Raw genomic sequence first — 15,134 nt, 5'->3', positions numbered from 1 at the left:
GGCTGATGTTACTTTTACGTGTGTTTGACCACGTGTAGAGCCAACAAGGCAACTTTGCTGTACTTGCCTTCGATAAGTGAGCCACGAAGAAAGCAAATTGAATCCGTACATGGTACTGTTTCTGACCAGCATTGTGCACACGCTACAGTGCCCGAACATCAAACCATGTCATGAAAAGCTTTCCAATATGACTTCAATGTTGCAATTTGAATTTATCAAGACCTGTGATGTTCGCCCCAGGGTCTCTTGCATTCGCTCGCCCCGCTCGTCGCGCTAGATCGCGGTTGCTCGTAATCCTGACCTCGATACGTCATGACTTAGCTCACATAACGCGAAGACCAAATATTGCGATTTTTCGAAATGTCAGTTGATTTCCTGAAACATCCATAACAAATACCCAATCTCGTGAAAAACAGTGATACTATGCGTCCATTCAGTCCCCAACTCTGCACAAAACCATTAAGGGCCTTGACAACGCCAGTATTTTCCCATGCGAGATGTATCTCGCGAACCAGTGTCAAGCTGGCGACTGGTAAGCCCTCGATCCGTATCTCAGACAAGGGCAAAGTTGATGTAAAGCATGCAGCCTCTGCCGCCTCCACCAATAAGATTCCCGAGAAGGCACACATCCAAACTGCCCCCGGCGTCACCCTATCAGATTCACAACACACCATCGTCAGCTCAATCCTTGATCTCTTCGCGGGTAGCCCCTCCCTGCCTAAACTCGCGCTCTGGCGAGACGACGCGACCTTCGCGGACAACCTCACCGTCGCTGAGGGCCGCGAGCGCTACTCCGCGCAGTGGTACGGGCTGAAGCAAGTGTTTAGCGAGATCGACCAGTTGAGCTACCAAGTTCGGGATGCGGGGAATCCGATCGTGATGGATTTGCGGACGAGATATATAGTCAAGGGGATTAACAAGGAGATGACTGTTCAGAGTGTTGTGAATGTTCATCTTGACGGGGAGGGGAAAATTAGTAAGGTCGAGGATAAGTGGGATGGGGAGTTGCCGGAGGGGAGTGTTGCGAATGTGAGTGGTCGTGCAATGATATTCGACTGAGGGTTTGCTAACGGTTTGTGTAGGCATTTCGTCGTCTGAGAGGTGTTGCGGCGCCGAAAATGGTTAGTGTGCCAAAAGATGATGCGGAGGATGCGGAAAAGGGCAATCAGTAAAAGTAATCGATAGAAATGAATTCATGGTGTATCTTCGTGCGTTGTACGTGTATTCGTGAGTCGTAAAGCATAGACCCTGTGTCCAAAATCAAATCGTGAATCTTGCTCCAGCACTTACAGCCAAAGTCAACGGTACATTCTCCCTAGCGCTTGTTGCAGAAGGACTGCGACCACAACTATCCCCACGCTTACTCCCTTCAAAGTCCCTCCATTCACGATCAGAACTGTGCCGCAGGCTCCTGCACCTGCCCTAGGTAAGTCCGGCCCCGACATGGTGATCGTCGCGCAGAAGCCTGCTTGTACCTGGGTCGGTTGATTGTAGGCTACTACTGTGGAAGGCTGTGCGTATACGACCGTGGTCTCTTGAGGGTATACTGTCACGGTCGCGATCTGAGCGACATTAACAACTCCACCGCAAGAGCTCCCGGATGGACAGCAGCCGATCAGGCCGTTCGAGTTCGCAGGGATCGCGCATGCGTAGTTGGCAGGGCAGCACCTGCGCATGGTGTCAATTCAGGCTGTGCGGACTAGCCTGCTCTACTCACCAACTTGGCTGATTGACATTGCTGCAGCTTATCGATGCAGATGATGGACACCAGTTTGAATTTTGCGCCGAAACTTGAGAACCGTCTGGATTGACAATGTAAATTGCTCCGGAGAAAGGCGCATTATTCGAGAATTGCTGTGGTATTGCTTCTGGTTTCGCGATTGGCTCTGCACCGCAAGAGACAATGAAAAATAGCGAGAGAACGCTCCAGGGCGCAAAAGGTCGCATCTTGTTGCTGTCGAAAAAATAAATCAAAAGACCTTAGAGATATGCGACAAGATGGGAATAAATTTGAGGTCGATCTGTTAGAGTACTGGTTAGTATGAGCCCGCCCAGCAGACTCGAGACAACGAGAATGTGATTGTCAGCCGGTCTTGAGGGTGGGCTGCCGCCCTACCTTATGACCATGGCAGAAGCTCCAAGAAGCTTAAAGTGTAGCATGGGTAGCTCCCAAGCTTGCTGCAGCTTGGTGATCCGCCTCTTAGGTCATTATGCACAGCTCAGCGGTGGACCGATCCAGCTGCCTCATTGGTGTTCAAACAGGGTTGTAATGCAAAACTTCGCTGATCCATGTATTAATAACTCTACATAGCCGTATTTGAATGGATTGAAAGGTGGTGGTGTGATAGCAAACTGGCGGTGGTGAGCTATGAACCTGCTTCGCTGGCCGGGCAGACCATGGTAGCGCCCGTTCGCTGGCACTCGGAAGCAGCCTTAAAAAAACAAATCTATTGACCGTCAACTGCACAGGGCCTTGTTTGCTCCTTGCGGAGCGGAGTCTGCGGCTCAGTCGGGTGGTCGGATATGCAGCTCATGCATCACCATCGCATGGTGGGCTTGGGTGCATCGAAGTATCTAATGAGCTGCATTAGCGTGTGACTAGCTTCCACGTGAACTCGTGAGTTGATCAATGCGGTGGCGAATGTCGCTATCCGAAGTCGCGTCTTCCCGTACCCTTTCCATCTCACGCATCAACACACAATATGACATGTCAAAGCATCCACCAGCACGTCCTTATCGGCTATATCCTGCATATTGCTTCCGCGCATCGCCTACGTTCGATGCCTGGGTGAAGATCACGGCTGCTGATGTGCAAGCCCTACGATCAGAGCCCGAGTTTCAAGGTAGCACATTCATCATATTCAACAATTGTAATTGACGCGAAACCTAGGCCAGCGTATATATTTTCACCTAAACCATCCCATTCGATATGTCCGAATAGTCGGCGTCGTTGTAGCAATCGACGACATCAACCTCAAATACACCGTCCTCACCATCGACGACGGAAGCGGCGCAAACATCGAGCTCAAAATCGTCAGAACCTCTGTAGAAACTTACAATCCCAAGAGTACACCTACGAGTACACAGATTGATAATGTGAACGTCATCAGCCAATTTGGGGTGTTCGAGGTCACAGTAGACCACGTATGCCTAGACATAGGATCCGTCATCAAAGCCAAAGGCACCATATCGGAATTTCGAGGCATCAAGCAATTGGAGCTCAAGAGGATTTGGGTAATTTCGACGACGAACGAGGAGGCCCAGGCTTGGGCTGAAACTGCTGCATACAAGAAGAAGGTGTTGTCGACGCCATGGCATATCGGTTCCTCTGAGCATGAGAAAATCAAGAACAGCATTAAAGCGGAGAAGAAGAAAGTACAGGACGATGCAAGACAGGATGTGGAGCGAGAGGTACGGAGAGCGCAACGGAGAAAGGACAAAGAAGCCTATCTTGCACAAAGAGAGGTCAAGCTTGAGTCGCGCCGACGAAGGGAAGAGACGATGATGGATGCTGGCGCTTTGATCTGAGGCGACAAAGCTACATTGAAATGCAAGATTTGTTGCTTAGTAAGCCAGGTGGTTCTACTTGATCGGCCTTGCTCACCGGTCAATTTCTACCACGTGGGCTGGTATTCGTGAATCTCAACTATTGGTGGTTTACATCTTGATTGCAAATTCTCAATCTCACGTTACACGCTCTGCCCTTCTCAGTCTCTATGACTTCAATTCTCAAATTTGCGAGGACTTTGTTTCGAAGGCCGCCCTGGCCGCAGTTACAATTCCCTACAACCGGTTTCGACATTGTCAGCGATAATCTTCTACTTGAGGAAGAACAGCTCGATGAATTTAGGAAAGGGGTATACTACCCTGTGAAGATTGGAGATGTGTTTGCCTCTCAATATCAGGTCGTAGGCAAGCTCGGTTTTGGAATCACATCCACAGTTTGGTTAGCCCGCGATCTTCAGTATGTAGTCAGAACCCAACTGGTATATTCATGTTAATCCAGAACAGGCGTAGTACGTATGCAAGCCTGAAGGTATTCACCAGGGAGAGAACGGACCAAGAGGAACTCAATATTTACAAAGCACTGAACGATGGAAATACCTCTCATCCAGGTCGCAGACACGTCAGAACCGCTCTCGACGTATTCACTATCCCGCGGCCAGGAGGAGATCATCAGTGCCTTGTCCAGAAACCTATGTGGGATAGCTTTAGGGATCTCTTAAATCGTAATCCCACCCATCGGTTCACGAAAGTTATGCTCCAAGCAGGTCTGTCTCGAGTGTTCCTCGCACTTGACTATCTCCACACAGAATGCAAGATAGTTCATACCGGTCAGTTATGTTGTTAATCATATACGGCCCATTTTTCTCACAAAACCGAAGACATCAAAGCCGACAATATTCTCGTGGAGATAGAGGATCGGGGTCTCCTTGATGCGTTTGTCAACTCCGAGATGGCATCTCCATCGCCCCGGAAGTTCATCGACGGTGTACCAGTCTATGCGTCCCGTCGCTTCGGTTTGCCTAAGCAGATCGGAGATATAGTACTTGGCGACTTGGGCTCCGCTGTTTGTGGAGACAAGAGGAGCATACACGATGCCCAACCTGATGTCTACCGCTGTCCAGAGGTGATGCTGAAAACCGAATGGAGTTATCCAGCTGACATATGGAACGTCGGTTCCATGGTAGGTAGTTTTGATTTCCTGCCTTCAATTTAATATTAACAAGAAATAGATTTGGGATATCTATGAAGACAAACATCTGTTTTACGGGAACGATCCGGATGGTAGAAGATACACAACCCGAGCCCACCTCGCTGAAGTAGTCGCGGTCCTGGGTCCGCCCCCACTAGACCTGCTCGAAAGGGGGACCCGAAGCAGAGAGTTTTTTGATGAAAAAGGTATGTGTTATGAACAACTTCTTCGGTCCGTATTAGTCTAATCAGAACTCAACGCAGGCCAATGGATCGCTGAAGTACCGATTCCTGGACACTTAAGTTTGGAGAGCCTCGAAGAAAATCTTAGCGGAACAGAGCAGCAAGAGTTCTTGGAGTTTGTGCGATGTATGTTGACATGGAAGCCCGAAGATCGGATGACTGCAAAGCAACTTCTTGATCATCCGTGGCTTAAGGTTTCCTCATGATGGACACAGCGGTGTGGGGAGTTTGTATTACTAACCACATACAGCCCGTGTACTAGTTTGGCGACATCATGAATGCGAACAGCGTTATCACGAGCCTTGCACATAATTTCAAAGGTCGTCTTTTCGGTCGCCTCACAGCTCATATGTTATGACCATGCAAGCCCGACTGTAGATCGAGACAACCTTGGCTCGAAACATGCCGAGGTAATTTGCACAGCCCGAATTGAACGTTTGTGACCTTCCTGGCGGTGGTATCACGACGCCACAGTCACAAGGCAGACTGCAGCCTGATGCGTCAGCGTGGCGCAGCCAACCTCCCCGAAAGTACTTTACGAACCACCCTTTTCCGACGTTGCACTTATACCAAACACTTTGAATTGGGCTCAAACATATATTGAGAGAACTTAGCTTGTATCTCGCGTCTCGCCCCCACCTACGTTTTGCGATCGTCAGCCTTGCTTCATGAGCCGTCCTCAAACCTACACAACCTGCACCTCACCGATTAAGACAACTACTGCTCAGCTCATCAACCATGCAATCTACCACCATATCCGGTACTGCTGAAAATGTACGTTACAGATCTTGTCATTCATTGCATACACAATATAAAGTCGAACGAGCTACAAAGTCTTCATCCAAGTGATCGCAGACCGGCACTGATCATCTTACCCAGGCCGATCACACAATCAACCCGGCAAAGCCCAACTGTATATACCAGCCCATACTATCCCCACGAACCATTCGAATTCTACGACTGGAGCCAGGCCAAGAAGACGATCCCATCCAATGTTCACTTATACACGTTGATCTCGACACATCTCCGGTTTTCGAAGCTGTATCGTACGTGTGGGGAGATGCAACCGACAAACTACGTATTACCTGCAACGATAGACGCATCAAAATCACTCGAAATCTCTTCCACGCACTGACAATGTTCCGGTACCCCGACCGTACGAGGGATCTGTGGGCTGATGCTCTCTGTATCAATCAGTTCAACCTCAAAGAAAGGAGCTCGCAGGTACAGCTCATGTCGCGTATCTACTCAGGTGCAAAGGCTGTGCTGGTATGGCTTGGACACGAGCAACCCGACGTAGTACAGGCTGCCTTGAAGTACATCTGCCGTGTTGCCAATCACTTCAATGATGGACAATTAGTTGAGGGAAACGATTTTCGGGATGTGATATCGGATAGAATCGCGACGTTTTCATGGAAGGGCCGCACGATATGTACGCCAAACGACAACCCGCCCTCCGAGATTGACGAAACCACAGCCAACGCCTTCTTACGCTTAGGGTTGTGCGAATTTTTCCAGCGAGGCTGGGTGATACAGGAAGTTGCTCTCACGTCAACTGCGATCGTTCACTGGGGCCATGCCCAAATTGACTTTGTCTGGTTAGGCTTAGCTGCGCGTCTCTTCATTGAACGAGTCAATGGAATACAAAAGATAAGTATTAAAGCATATGTCGGCGTGTATGCTCTGAGCTGTATATACGACATCTATGTTGATCAAGGTTGGCCTGGATGGCCTCTCCATTTCTATCTGAACTTGACTCGCAAAGCCTTGTTCAGCGATCCATTAGATAGGATATACGGACTTCTAGGCCTACGTACATTCGATTGTGACCCTTTGAATGGTGACACATTCATCAAGGCAGATTACGGGAATACGAAGTTACAATGTTACCGGGCTTTTGCTGAAGAATACCTTTTCCAACGGCGAGATCTCGAGATTCTGTGTAGTGTGCAGCATGCCAGCAACTTGCACGAAGGATGGCTGTCTTGGGTACCGGATTGGACCGTGGATGTCTCGAATTTATTGAGAGCTAGTGCATGGAAATCAAGCGGCGATGAACAGGCAACAATAATGAAAGAAACTCGTTCAGGCCGTGGGTGTGTATCAGTTCGGGGCGTTGTCGTCGACGTGGTAAATAGAGTTGTTCACGGGGGCACAACGAGCAAACTCAGACCCGCCAGGAGAATTCACGACTCGTTACACGAACTCAGGTATCGATTTCAGGCCGAGTGTATTGCGTGGACTGTAACGGGTGGATGGAGTCCGAGCAGCGGAAGACCTGTGGTCAATCCCTCTTCATTGGATACTGCGCAGCAGCTTGATGCGTACGAAAAGTTCCTAGATTGGGATCCCGCGACGACTCCGTCCTCGTACCCGGCCCACTCAGACTACCTTTGTATGTCTATGGGGCGGCGGTTGTTTATCACACGAGATGGTATGCTGGGTCTTGGGCCCAGAGTCATGCAGACCGGGGATGTCGTTGTGGTTCTCTTTGGGTCAGTGCCTTTCGTCCTTCGGCCTGTGGGTGACTTGTGGAGATTGGTGGGAGAGTGCTACGTGCACGACATCATGCATGGCGAAGCAATTGAGAAATGGAAGGAGAGCGGCGAGCCAGCAACCGATTTTTGCATTTACTGACACTGGATGTCGACGTTCAAAACATCGAAGAGCATATCCGTCGGCTTTTGCAGAGGTTTCGAGTTTGAAAATCCCTTATTCCCTGCTGTATTTACTTCCTATCTTTCGACACCGTTTCTCGTTGGGCCAGGAACCACACATTCCGCATACTCGTTTCTCCAATCTTCTAGAGCCCAGCCTCGTCATAGTCACAATACTTCGCAATCCATCCGTCAACACGACTTTCTTAGTTTGCCAAATGCACCCGCCTCGATTATTCTCCACACACTCAATCGTTTTCTACTTTCGTTGCCATCACATACATCCTCCACACTGCACAACACCAACCAATCTCACAACCAAGCCAGAACAAAAGCCACCGACGGATATTAACAAGACGTCAACCCCTTTATCACACTATCCACAGGGTACACGATACAATCCAGGGTTCACGACCGAACCAAACTTCAACCAACGGCTGCCTGGGCTCTCGAATACACGTCCGCACCGGTAAGTTAAGCAGAACGTTGCTAAGAGACAGTTGATCTGCTTTTTGTTATTGTTATTGTGTACTCTTACTAATATCTACTTTGTATAAAGGGGCTGGGTATTAGCTTCTACACTGAGTTACTATACTAGAGTCTTACTATGTTGTGTCTATCTGCTTGTGCAACAAGCATGAATACGCTAAAAACCCAAAATAATCACACTATCCACAACCTCAGTCACTTTATCCCTGCTTCAGCAACCAAACCCAGACATACATACACAAAGTGAAGTCAAGTTCTTCTCCGATTTTCCTGGCTTTGAGGAGCAGCGTCCAGCGTATCGGTTCTGTTCAGTCTGTATTACGTCTACACCCTGCTTGGCGCCTGCGGTATGATGCTTGGGTGCTGGAGGCTTGATAGGTGTAATTATGTTCTGTAGTTTATGTTTTTGTGCAGGGTGGCGCAGTGTTCACGTGAGAGGTGTTTTACGGGAAGAAAAAGGAAAGGGCGGACCAGTGGAATGAAAACAGGGATGGTAGTGTTGGATGTTCAGGGTATAATCATGCTAGAATGAACTCTACAAAGAAGTCTTATCTATTGTTAGTTGACGACAATACAATGTGCGTCTATGGAATTCAAAAACACTAGACCTACATAGCTAGACCTCAAGCAATACATCATTTTGAACTAATTTGTTGTGAAGTATATTAGATGGTCTCTCAAGCCTCAGTGTCATAAGTCGTCCTTCCAAATCGTGTCCACTAAAAGATAACCAAATTCGTTTGGAAATATTCCCTACTTCCCTGAACGAGATGACACAGTTATTCACAGTAAGATCGAAGCGTCTCCACGCAAGAGACCGAAAAATATCTACCTACTATCATACCTCAGTCACAGCGTTTCAAAGGTTCAAACTATCCTTCCTCATCCCCTCACTACATCAACAATCTTCACCAAAATAGTATAGCATAGCACCTACACTACTCACCACTCCCTCTTTCTCGATACATCTACATTCCCTCCCACTAATTGACACTGAGGTACCGCATCGGTGTATCTTACACTAGGTTAGGAAAAGTTACACTGCGTTTGAGTGTAATTTCAAACTTTTCCCTCTGCATCTAGCTAAATTCACTCTAAAATCTAGGTAATTTACCCTATACACGCTATTAATTTATTACTCCTATTCTTGTAGTGCAACAACGTTACTTTAGTTTTTGCTTCATAAGCTAAGAACTTAGCTGTCAACACTTTCTTATCTACACACTCATAATGAAGCCGACCTACGAGCCTACCCATAACCAAGCTAGGAGTTGAGCTCACAATCGAGCTAGGATTCAAGCTCACAATTAAGCTGGGATTTGAGCTTACGATTAAGCTTGTTTGTTAGTCGTTATATAGAAATACATGTGGTCTAAATATAAATTATCTATAAATTTGCTGAATAAGTGAATAGTTCATAGATCAAAATATATAAACAAACTTTTCACTTTACACTTCAATATGTGTTCGACACCGTCTTTTTTCTGTGTTTTTACACCCTAGAACTGCAGGGTAAATTACCTGATTTCGTACCCCAGCGTAAACCTCTCACTCTATAGACACAATCCCCCAGCGCATTCCTCCCAACCCCCAAGTATGTAATGACGATATCCCTACATCCCCTACAAACCAACCTCCCCTTCACACACCCCATCCCACAATCTCCACTCCTAGCCTCTCTATATCCACCATTGAAGTCTAACCTCTCCCGCTAAACCCCCCATCTCACACCCCACTCCCTCCTCCCTTTCCTCCCTCCTCCCTCCTCCCCACCTCCCTTTCTCCCCTTTACCCTCCCCCAAAAGCACTCACGTCCCCTCCCCTCCTTCCACACCATCTGCCTGCGCCCCTCCCTTACTCCCCTCCTCCCCTTCTCTCCTATCCCCTCCTCCCTTTCCCCTCCTCTCCTCCCTTCTCCTACAAACACCCCCCCAGCCACATTTCTCCCAGGCTAATCATCACCATAACTATCACTCCTAGTTACCCCCCATCCCGTATAAACAACACTCATAAAGCAAAACTAAGCATACTACCTAAATCCCCCACCGTCGCCCCTACCTTATACACCTTACACACCATCGATAACTATAGCAGCTTGACGCTTGTGATGGCATGGCATGTTGTGATAACATATTGTTTATCTAACTACTGCGATCTCCCGATTCTACATATCTTTTCTTTGTTCGGGGGGTTCAGTATTTGTGTTCATATCTATATATCTTTGGGAAGAAAATGCTGCACACAGCAAGATACGATCAGATGGACGTCACAACACAGCACAATGTAGAAGAAAAGGGGTAGGATGAGAAGTCAAGCCCTAACTCGACTCGACTCGATCAAACACATTCCACGCGTTCACAAAATCTACTCCCCACACCATAACCCTCAGAACAACCACCCTCCCTTCCCTTCCCCTCCCCCCTCCCCCATCGAAGAAAACCTACAGACTCCCCCCCCTATACCCCCTACTCTCCGGCTCGCTCCCCTCCCCATCACCCTCCCCACTCCCCCCCTCCTCATCCGTCTCATCATGCAGCATGCCCAACAACCCCTCCCTCTCCCCGCCAATAAGCGGCGCCCTCTCCCCCTCATGTCTAGAAAAGTGTCCGCCGACACTAATAACCAGCGTACTGAGGCCATGAATCAACGTGCTGCCCAGCACAATGAAGCACACCACCGGCCAAATAATCTCTACAGCGCGTTTACGCTCTGGCGCTAGATGTTTAGGGGGCCGGGGCAGCGGCTCCGACGAGTCCGTTTCAAGCTGTGCGCGGGCCTCGATAGCGAGGAAGAGCGCGCCGACGCCCATGGGGCCGAAGTGGCCTACGAAGAGGGCTTCTGTCGTCGATCTAACGTAAGGGAGGAGGTTGAGCTTGTAGGCTGTGAAGACGATAGGGATGCGGCGGAAGAGGAGGATGAGAGCTAGGACAGCCAGCAGACGCGGCGGGGTGAGGGTGTCGAGGTGGTTGAAGCTTGACCAGGGGATCATTGCGCCGAAGAAGACGAAGAGGGCGGAGTTGAGCATCAGGTCGATTACGACGGGGAGGCGGGTGTCTGCTGTGGGGGAATTGCCGCCGTGGGAGAAGCCGCGGCCGGCGCAGAAGGCGACGAGGAAGTCGTCTACGCCCAGGGTGGAGGCGAGGCCGATGGAGAAGATGGCGAGGAGGAGGTAGAAGGCGAGGTAGGACGCTTGGCCCATCATGCCGCGCTTGTGGGAGAATTTGTACAGCCAGTTTGACGCGTAGCCGAGGGCTGTGCCGATGGCGATGCCCAGCGCGCACTGGTAGAGGACGGTGATGAGGAACCATTTCTTGAGGGCGCCGGCTGCGGTGTGCTTGGTGAGGAAGTTCAGACCCATGAAGAGGAAGGGGAAGGATACGCCGTCGTTTACGCCGCTCTCTGCGCTCAGCAAGTCGCGGATGCGTTTTGGCACTCTGGTGCTGAACTGGCTGTTTGACAGGACGGAGGCGGCGAGCACGGGGTCTGTGGGCGTGAGGCACGCTGAGATGGTCAGGGCGGTGGGGAAATCCGTCGCGAAAATCCACATGATGAAGACGGCGCAGACGAGCCATCCGAAGGTCATGACGGGGCCGAGCAGGACGAGGAGTCCCTTCCATTTGCGCATGATGTAGCCATCGGGTAGTTCCAGGCCGACTGCAAAGCACTGGATGCCGACGATGAGGCGCGTGATCTCCAGGATAACCTCATCTGTGAAACCCCATGCTTTTGGATTGAGCAGGCTGAGGCCTTGAGGCCCGACAGCGATGCCAAAAGTGGTAGCTAGCGGTGGTTCCGAGAGATGCAGGCGATTCCGGATGAGGAGGGAGAAGAGGGCGTAGAGGATGAGAAACGACGTCAGGACCAGGTATGTGAGATGCGGCGGCGTGGGTTCCAGCTCGGAAAAAGCCATGTTGTGAGTGAGCGTGATGTTGATGTTGATGTTCCCGATTCGGTCGTCTGTTCGTTCACTCGCGAATGAAAGTCGTGATGCTCAGCAAGGATGCGCGTCAGATCAGGTCAATGTCAAACGGCGAACATCACGGTCGTGAGTGAGAGAGAGCAGACGAAAACGACGCGTCTGGGATAGGACACGACTTGACGAGCCTTCAAATAAGCATTGGCCGACGATCGATGACCTCACAGGTAGAGTAGTTATTCGCGCTAGAGCCAAAGGGTCAAACCTACTGCAGCAATTCACCGGCGTAAACAGCCGCCATACAAGACCAGCAAGGAAAAAGTATTTTATTTCTGAAAACCAAACAATCAGTCCAAAGCGTGAGTAGTCCAGTACAAGTGTATATCAAAGCGTACCGCGCATTTGTAATTAATAAAAGGTCCGCATGTTATTGCGGAGTAGTAGTTTCTAAGCTGTCTTTTGTTTCGATAAAATGTCTGCCTTTTTCCCATAAAAGACAAAGTGACCCCCCCCCAACGCCCCCGTCCCGCTCGGCAAATGCACCGCACGCAGTCTGTACCTGGTATGATTAGAAATACACGTAGAATTACACCCCGATCCAACCAAAAATAAAATGCCCGACTATAAGTCATCTGGCGGCGAGTTGAAAAAGGATATCCGTAGTCTGTGCAGCTACAAGGGGTTAGTTTCTAGTAGTGCATAGAGACGGGATGTACACACCGAAGGCAGCTTGGGAATGACTACAGCTATGGTGGCCATGCAGTTGACGATGAAATATGTCAAGTCGTAGCGCGTATAATGGGTGCTAACCAAGAACAGGGCTATGGGGACAAAGAGCAGAAACTTCTTGGCGGGCGTGTACTGGTCCCCGTTGTCGATCTGCTCCCACATGTTGAGGTTGTCGTAGGCGCCGGCGTTGAAGTCAAAGGGCACACCGCGCACGTAGTGGAACATGAGGTAGGATGCAGCCGTGTACGAGAGGTTGATCAGGGTCCAGGACGTCTCTTGCGACATGCCGGGGATGATGTCGAACAGGATCTTGCCGAAGAAGATGAGGATGAAGTGGATAGCCCATGCGCCTGGGGGTGTTAGCGCCTGTCATGTCTACCATGCGCTATGCTTGGATCTATCATGACTGTATGTCTACTCACCCTTTGAGTTGACCCACTCGGCGTTCAGGTTGGGCAGGGCGGACTGGTCGCTCAGCTGCTCGAGCGACTCGGGGGGCTCCTTGTAGACAAGACTACTGCTACGGCGCCGCCTTGCCTCCTTTGCGTCGAGCGACATGTTGGGGCTGGTGGACAGATGGCGGGGCCTCGTGTCGCGAGCGAAGCTCAGGCGGGCAGTGCGGTTGAGGAGTATGGGTGACAGTTTGGCGGTTTGCTGGGGCCGGGGGTGTGTAGTGGGAGTGGTAGTGGTGGGAGTGGTGATGGCGGTGGTGATGGCCGGTGGTGACCGAGGCGAGGCTGCTTCACACAGCTGAAACAGGCATGGCAGTCAGAAGGGGTCCAGACTGGTGGCGGGTGCAGGAGGGTGTTACATACTGGTACGCGACGCCTTCCGGGCAATCCGAGCCGTCGTCAGGGCGAGCGAATGGCGAAGAATAGCAGCGCGCGGCGGTGGTGATGGCGGCGTTGGTGGTGCAAGATGGTCAGCGAGCGTGCAGCAGTTGGTCTGGCGGGCAGGAAGATGCTGGCGATTCTTTGCCTGAGTTTCCCCCTGGCGTGAGTTTCGAGGGCAGGCCATGGCCGTTGGAAAGCGTACTTCTGGCCGACGTCACGTGCCCGTCGATGGATCGCATTGCGCCCCAAGACGCCGGCGCCGACAGCTGCTTTCAGACTCTCTCCCTCCTCATCAAACCGGGGCACCACACCCCAACACACCACCATGGCCTCGGAAGCGCCGCCCCAGCTCGACGAGCCCGCCCCCGACGCCCACGCTCACCACGCCGACAGCAGCGCCGATGCAGCCCAGAAGCAGGCCGTCAAGCGGTCGTGGAGGTAGACGCGTCCGAGTCCTCACACGTCGCCCCGGCTAACAAGACAACCCTGTCCAGGCGCAAGTTCCGCAAGATGCGCATCCAGTTCGACAACGCCATGAGCGAGAGCAACCGGCTGATCATGGACGAGTGGAAGGCCATGGGCACGGCGCGCCGCCTGCAGCAGGAAAACGACCAGCTGCTCGACGCCCTGCTCGACTTCAACGACCAGCCACGCGTCGCCGCCCGCCACCGCTTCGACCTGCGCGACATCCCGCACTACGACACGGCCCTGCCCTCGCTCGAGCCCGCCGTCACGTCGCTGCCCGGCACCGTCCCGCCCCACACCATCAAGTCGCTGGCTACCCTCGAGGCCCGCGTCCCCCACACGGCCCGCCACGACCTCAACGCCCACGCCCCCGACGCCCTCCCCATCGACCTCTCCGACACCGCCCCGGGCTACATGTCGCCCGCCCACGAGGAGGAAAACCTACTCACCCTCGACCAAACCTTCGACCTCCCCGACTTCGACACAATGCTGCACCAAGGCCGCCTCCCGCGCGTCCCCTCCTCCCACCCGCCCCTCAGCGAAAAAGACCTCACAGTCCGCAACCCAGACAGCGTCTACAGCTGGCTGCGCAAACACCAGCCCCAGGTCTTCCTGCAGGACAAGGACGCCGCACACCACGACAACATGTCCGAGAAGGCTGCGCCTAAGACGGCAGCCGCGAGCAGCAGGAAGGGGAAGCGCGAGTCTGTCCTTGGTGGGGGCACGCCGGGCCCGCGTGATCATGATGATGAGGATTCGGGACTCGCGCCTGAGACGGCGAAGGGGAGAAGGAAAACTGGCGGTGGTGCGGCGGGGGGTGATGATGATACTGCGTATCGCCCTAAAGGCGGGAGCAGTCGCCCTGCTAAGCGCAAGCGTGAAGACGGTGATCCAGCCGTCAAATCAAAGAAGAAGATTCGCCCCAGCGCGGGTCCGCCTGCAGCCTGATCGCGTAAAAAAGAACATAGCATGCATGGCATGGCGCGACATGGGAGGGATTGTATGTCCCCGTAATATGTAGCCCCGTGGACGAGGCACCCTTGTACCATCACTTTTCAATTCCTTTCCTATAGTTCCACGTTCCTATTCCCCGGCGCAGAAAAAATT

The 15,134-nt window shown here is 51.5% G+C and overlaps 8 protein-coding genes across 8 annotated transcripts; 5 read left to right on the top strand and 3 right to left on the bottom strand.

Annotated features, from left to right (window-relative positions):
- Window positions 1-490: 490 nt before the first annotated feature.
- On the top strand, window positions 491-1,172 carry P153DRAFT_375357 (uncharacterized protein; the record flags this gene model as incomplete). Its single annotated transcript, XM_033669582.1, has 3 exons — window positions 491-532; window positions 610-1,029; window positions 1,083-1,172. The coding sequence occupies 3 exons, from the start codon at window positions 491-493 to the stop codon at window positions 1,170-1,172; spliced, it is 552 nt and encodes a 183-aa protein (XP_033525041.1).
- Window positions 1,173-1,298: 126 nt separating this feature from the next.
- P153DRAFT_288980 (uncharacterized protein) lies at window positions 1,299-1,947 on the bottom strand (the record flags this gene model as incomplete). Its single annotated transcript, XM_033663624.1, has 2 exons — window positions 1,299-1,668; window positions 1,718-1,947. The coding sequence occupies 2 exons, from the start codon at window positions 1,945-1,947 to the stop codon at window positions 1,299-1,301; spliced, it is 600 nt and encodes a 199-aa protein (XP_033525040.1).
- A 760-nt stretch (window positions 1,948-2,707) lies between these two features.
- On the top strand, window positions 2,708-3,528 carry P153DRAFT_288630 (uncharacterized protein; the record flags this gene model as incomplete). Its single annotated transcript, XM_033663604.1, has 2 exons — window positions 2,708-2,843; window positions 2,891-3,528. The coding sequence occupies 2 exons, from the start codon at window positions 2,708-2,710 to the stop codon at window positions 3,526-3,528; spliced, it is 774 nt and encodes a 257-aa protein (XP_033525039.1).
- An 8-nt stretch (window positions 3,529-3,536) lies between these two features.
- On the top strand, window positions 3,537-5,499 carry P153DRAFT_222362 (CMGC protein kinase). Its single transcript, XM_033662639.1, has 5 exons — window positions 3,537-3,964; window positions 4,012-4,334; window positions 4,386-4,687; window positions 4,737-4,902; window positions 4,960-5,499. Exons 1-5 carry the CDS (start codon window positions 3,717-3,719, stop codon window positions 5,142-5,144), a joined length of 1,224 nt encoding a protein of 407 aa, XP_033525038.1. The 5' UTR covers window positions 3,537-3,716; the 3' UTR covers window positions 5,145-5,499.
- A 387-nt stretch (window positions 5,500-5,886) lies between these two features.
- On the top strand, window positions 5,887-6,228 carry P153DRAFT_258824 (HET-domain-containing protein; the record flags this gene model as incomplete). The annotated part of the gene is made up of 1 exon (XM_033662808.1): window positions 5,887-6,228. A coding segment is annotated over one exon (342 nt), but the record flags the coding sequence as incomplete, so codon positions are not given.
- A 4,296-nt stretch (window positions 6,229-10,524) lies between these two features.
- On the bottom strand, window positions 10,525-12,228 carry P153DRAFT_338677 (Na/H antiporter-like protein; the record flags this gene model as incomplete). Its single annotated transcript, XM_033665799.1, has 1 exon — window positions 10,525-12,228. The coding sequence occupies exon 1, from the start codon at window positions 11,992-11,994 to the stop codon at window positions 10,525-10,527; it is 1,470 nt and encodes a 489-aa protein (XP_033525036.1). The 5' UTR covers window positions 11,995-12,228.
- A 51-nt stretch (window positions 12,229-12,279) lies between these two features.
- Window positions 12,280-13,479, bottom strand: P153DRAFT_422501 (Orm1 type endoplasmic reticulum protein). Its single transcript, XM_033672372.1, has 3 exons — window positions 13,152-13,479; window positions 12,721-13,079; window positions 12,280-12,672 (listed from the first exon to the last, which is right to left on the bottom strand). Exons 1-3 carry the CDS (start codon window positions 13,285-13,287, stop codon window positions 12,622-12,624), a joined length of 546 nt encoding a protein of 181 aa, XP_033525035.1. The 5' UTR covers window positions 13,288-13,479; the 3' UTR covers window positions 12,280-12,621.
- Window positions 13,480-13,855: 376 nt separating this feature from the next.
- P153DRAFT_396040 (uncharacterized protein) lies at window positions 13,856-14,975 on the top strand (the record flags this gene model as incomplete). Its single annotated transcript, XM_033671449.1, has 2 exons — window positions 13,856-14,000; window positions 14,057-14,975. The coding sequence occupies exons 1-2, from the start codon at window positions 13,888-13,890 to the stop codon at window positions 14,973-14,975; spliced, it is 1,032 nt and encodes a 343-aa protein (XP_033525034.1). The 5' UTR covers window positions 13,856-13,887.
- Window positions 14,976-15,134: the final 159 nt, after the last annotated feature.

The sequence above is a fragment of the Dothidotthia symphoricarpi genome (assembly GCF_010015815.1).
Source record: "Dothidotthia symphoricarpi CBS 119687 unplaced genomic scaffold P153scaffold_8, whole genome shotgun sequence".
In the NCBI taxonomy this organism is placed as follows: domain Eukaryota; kingdom Fungi; phylum Ascomycota; class Dothideomycetes; order Pleosporales; family Dothidotthiaceae; genus Dothidotthia; species Dothidotthia symphoricarpi.
Note: the sequence above shows the minus strand (reverse complement) of the source record. Positions and strands in the feature narration are given on the sequence as shown.

What these genes read in the sequence shown, in the direction of transcription:
- P153DRAFT_222362 (XM_033662639.1), top strand. Translation starts at nt 3,717, where the DNA reads ATGACTTCAATTCTCAAATTTGCGAGGACTTTGTTTCGAAGGCCGCCC. An exon ending in TGGTTAGCCCGCGATCTTCA is followed by an intron (nt 3,965 to 4,011) that starts GTATGTAGTCAG and finishes AATCCAGAACAG; the next exon opens with GCGTAGTACGTATGCAAGCC. An exon ending in TATGGAACGTCGGTTCCATG is followed by an intron (nt 4,688 to 4,736) that starts GTAGGTAGTTTT and finishes AACAAGAAATAG; the next exon opens with ATTTGGGATATCTATGAAGA.
- P153DRAFT_422501 (XM_033672372.1), bottom strand. Translation starts at nt 13,287, where the DNA reads ATGTCGCTCGACGCAAAGGAGGCAAGGCGGCGCCGTAGCAGTAGTCTT. An exon ending in CGAGTGGGTCAACTCAAAGG is followed by an intron (nt 13,080 to 13,151) that starts GTGAGTAGACAT and finishes TAACACCCCCAG; the next exon opens with GCGCATGGGCTATCCACTTC. An exon ending in TCATTCCCAAGCTGCCTTCG is followed by an intron (nt 12,673 to 12,720) that starts GTGTGTACATCC and finishes AACCCCTTGTAG; the next exon opens with CTGCACAGACTACGGATATC.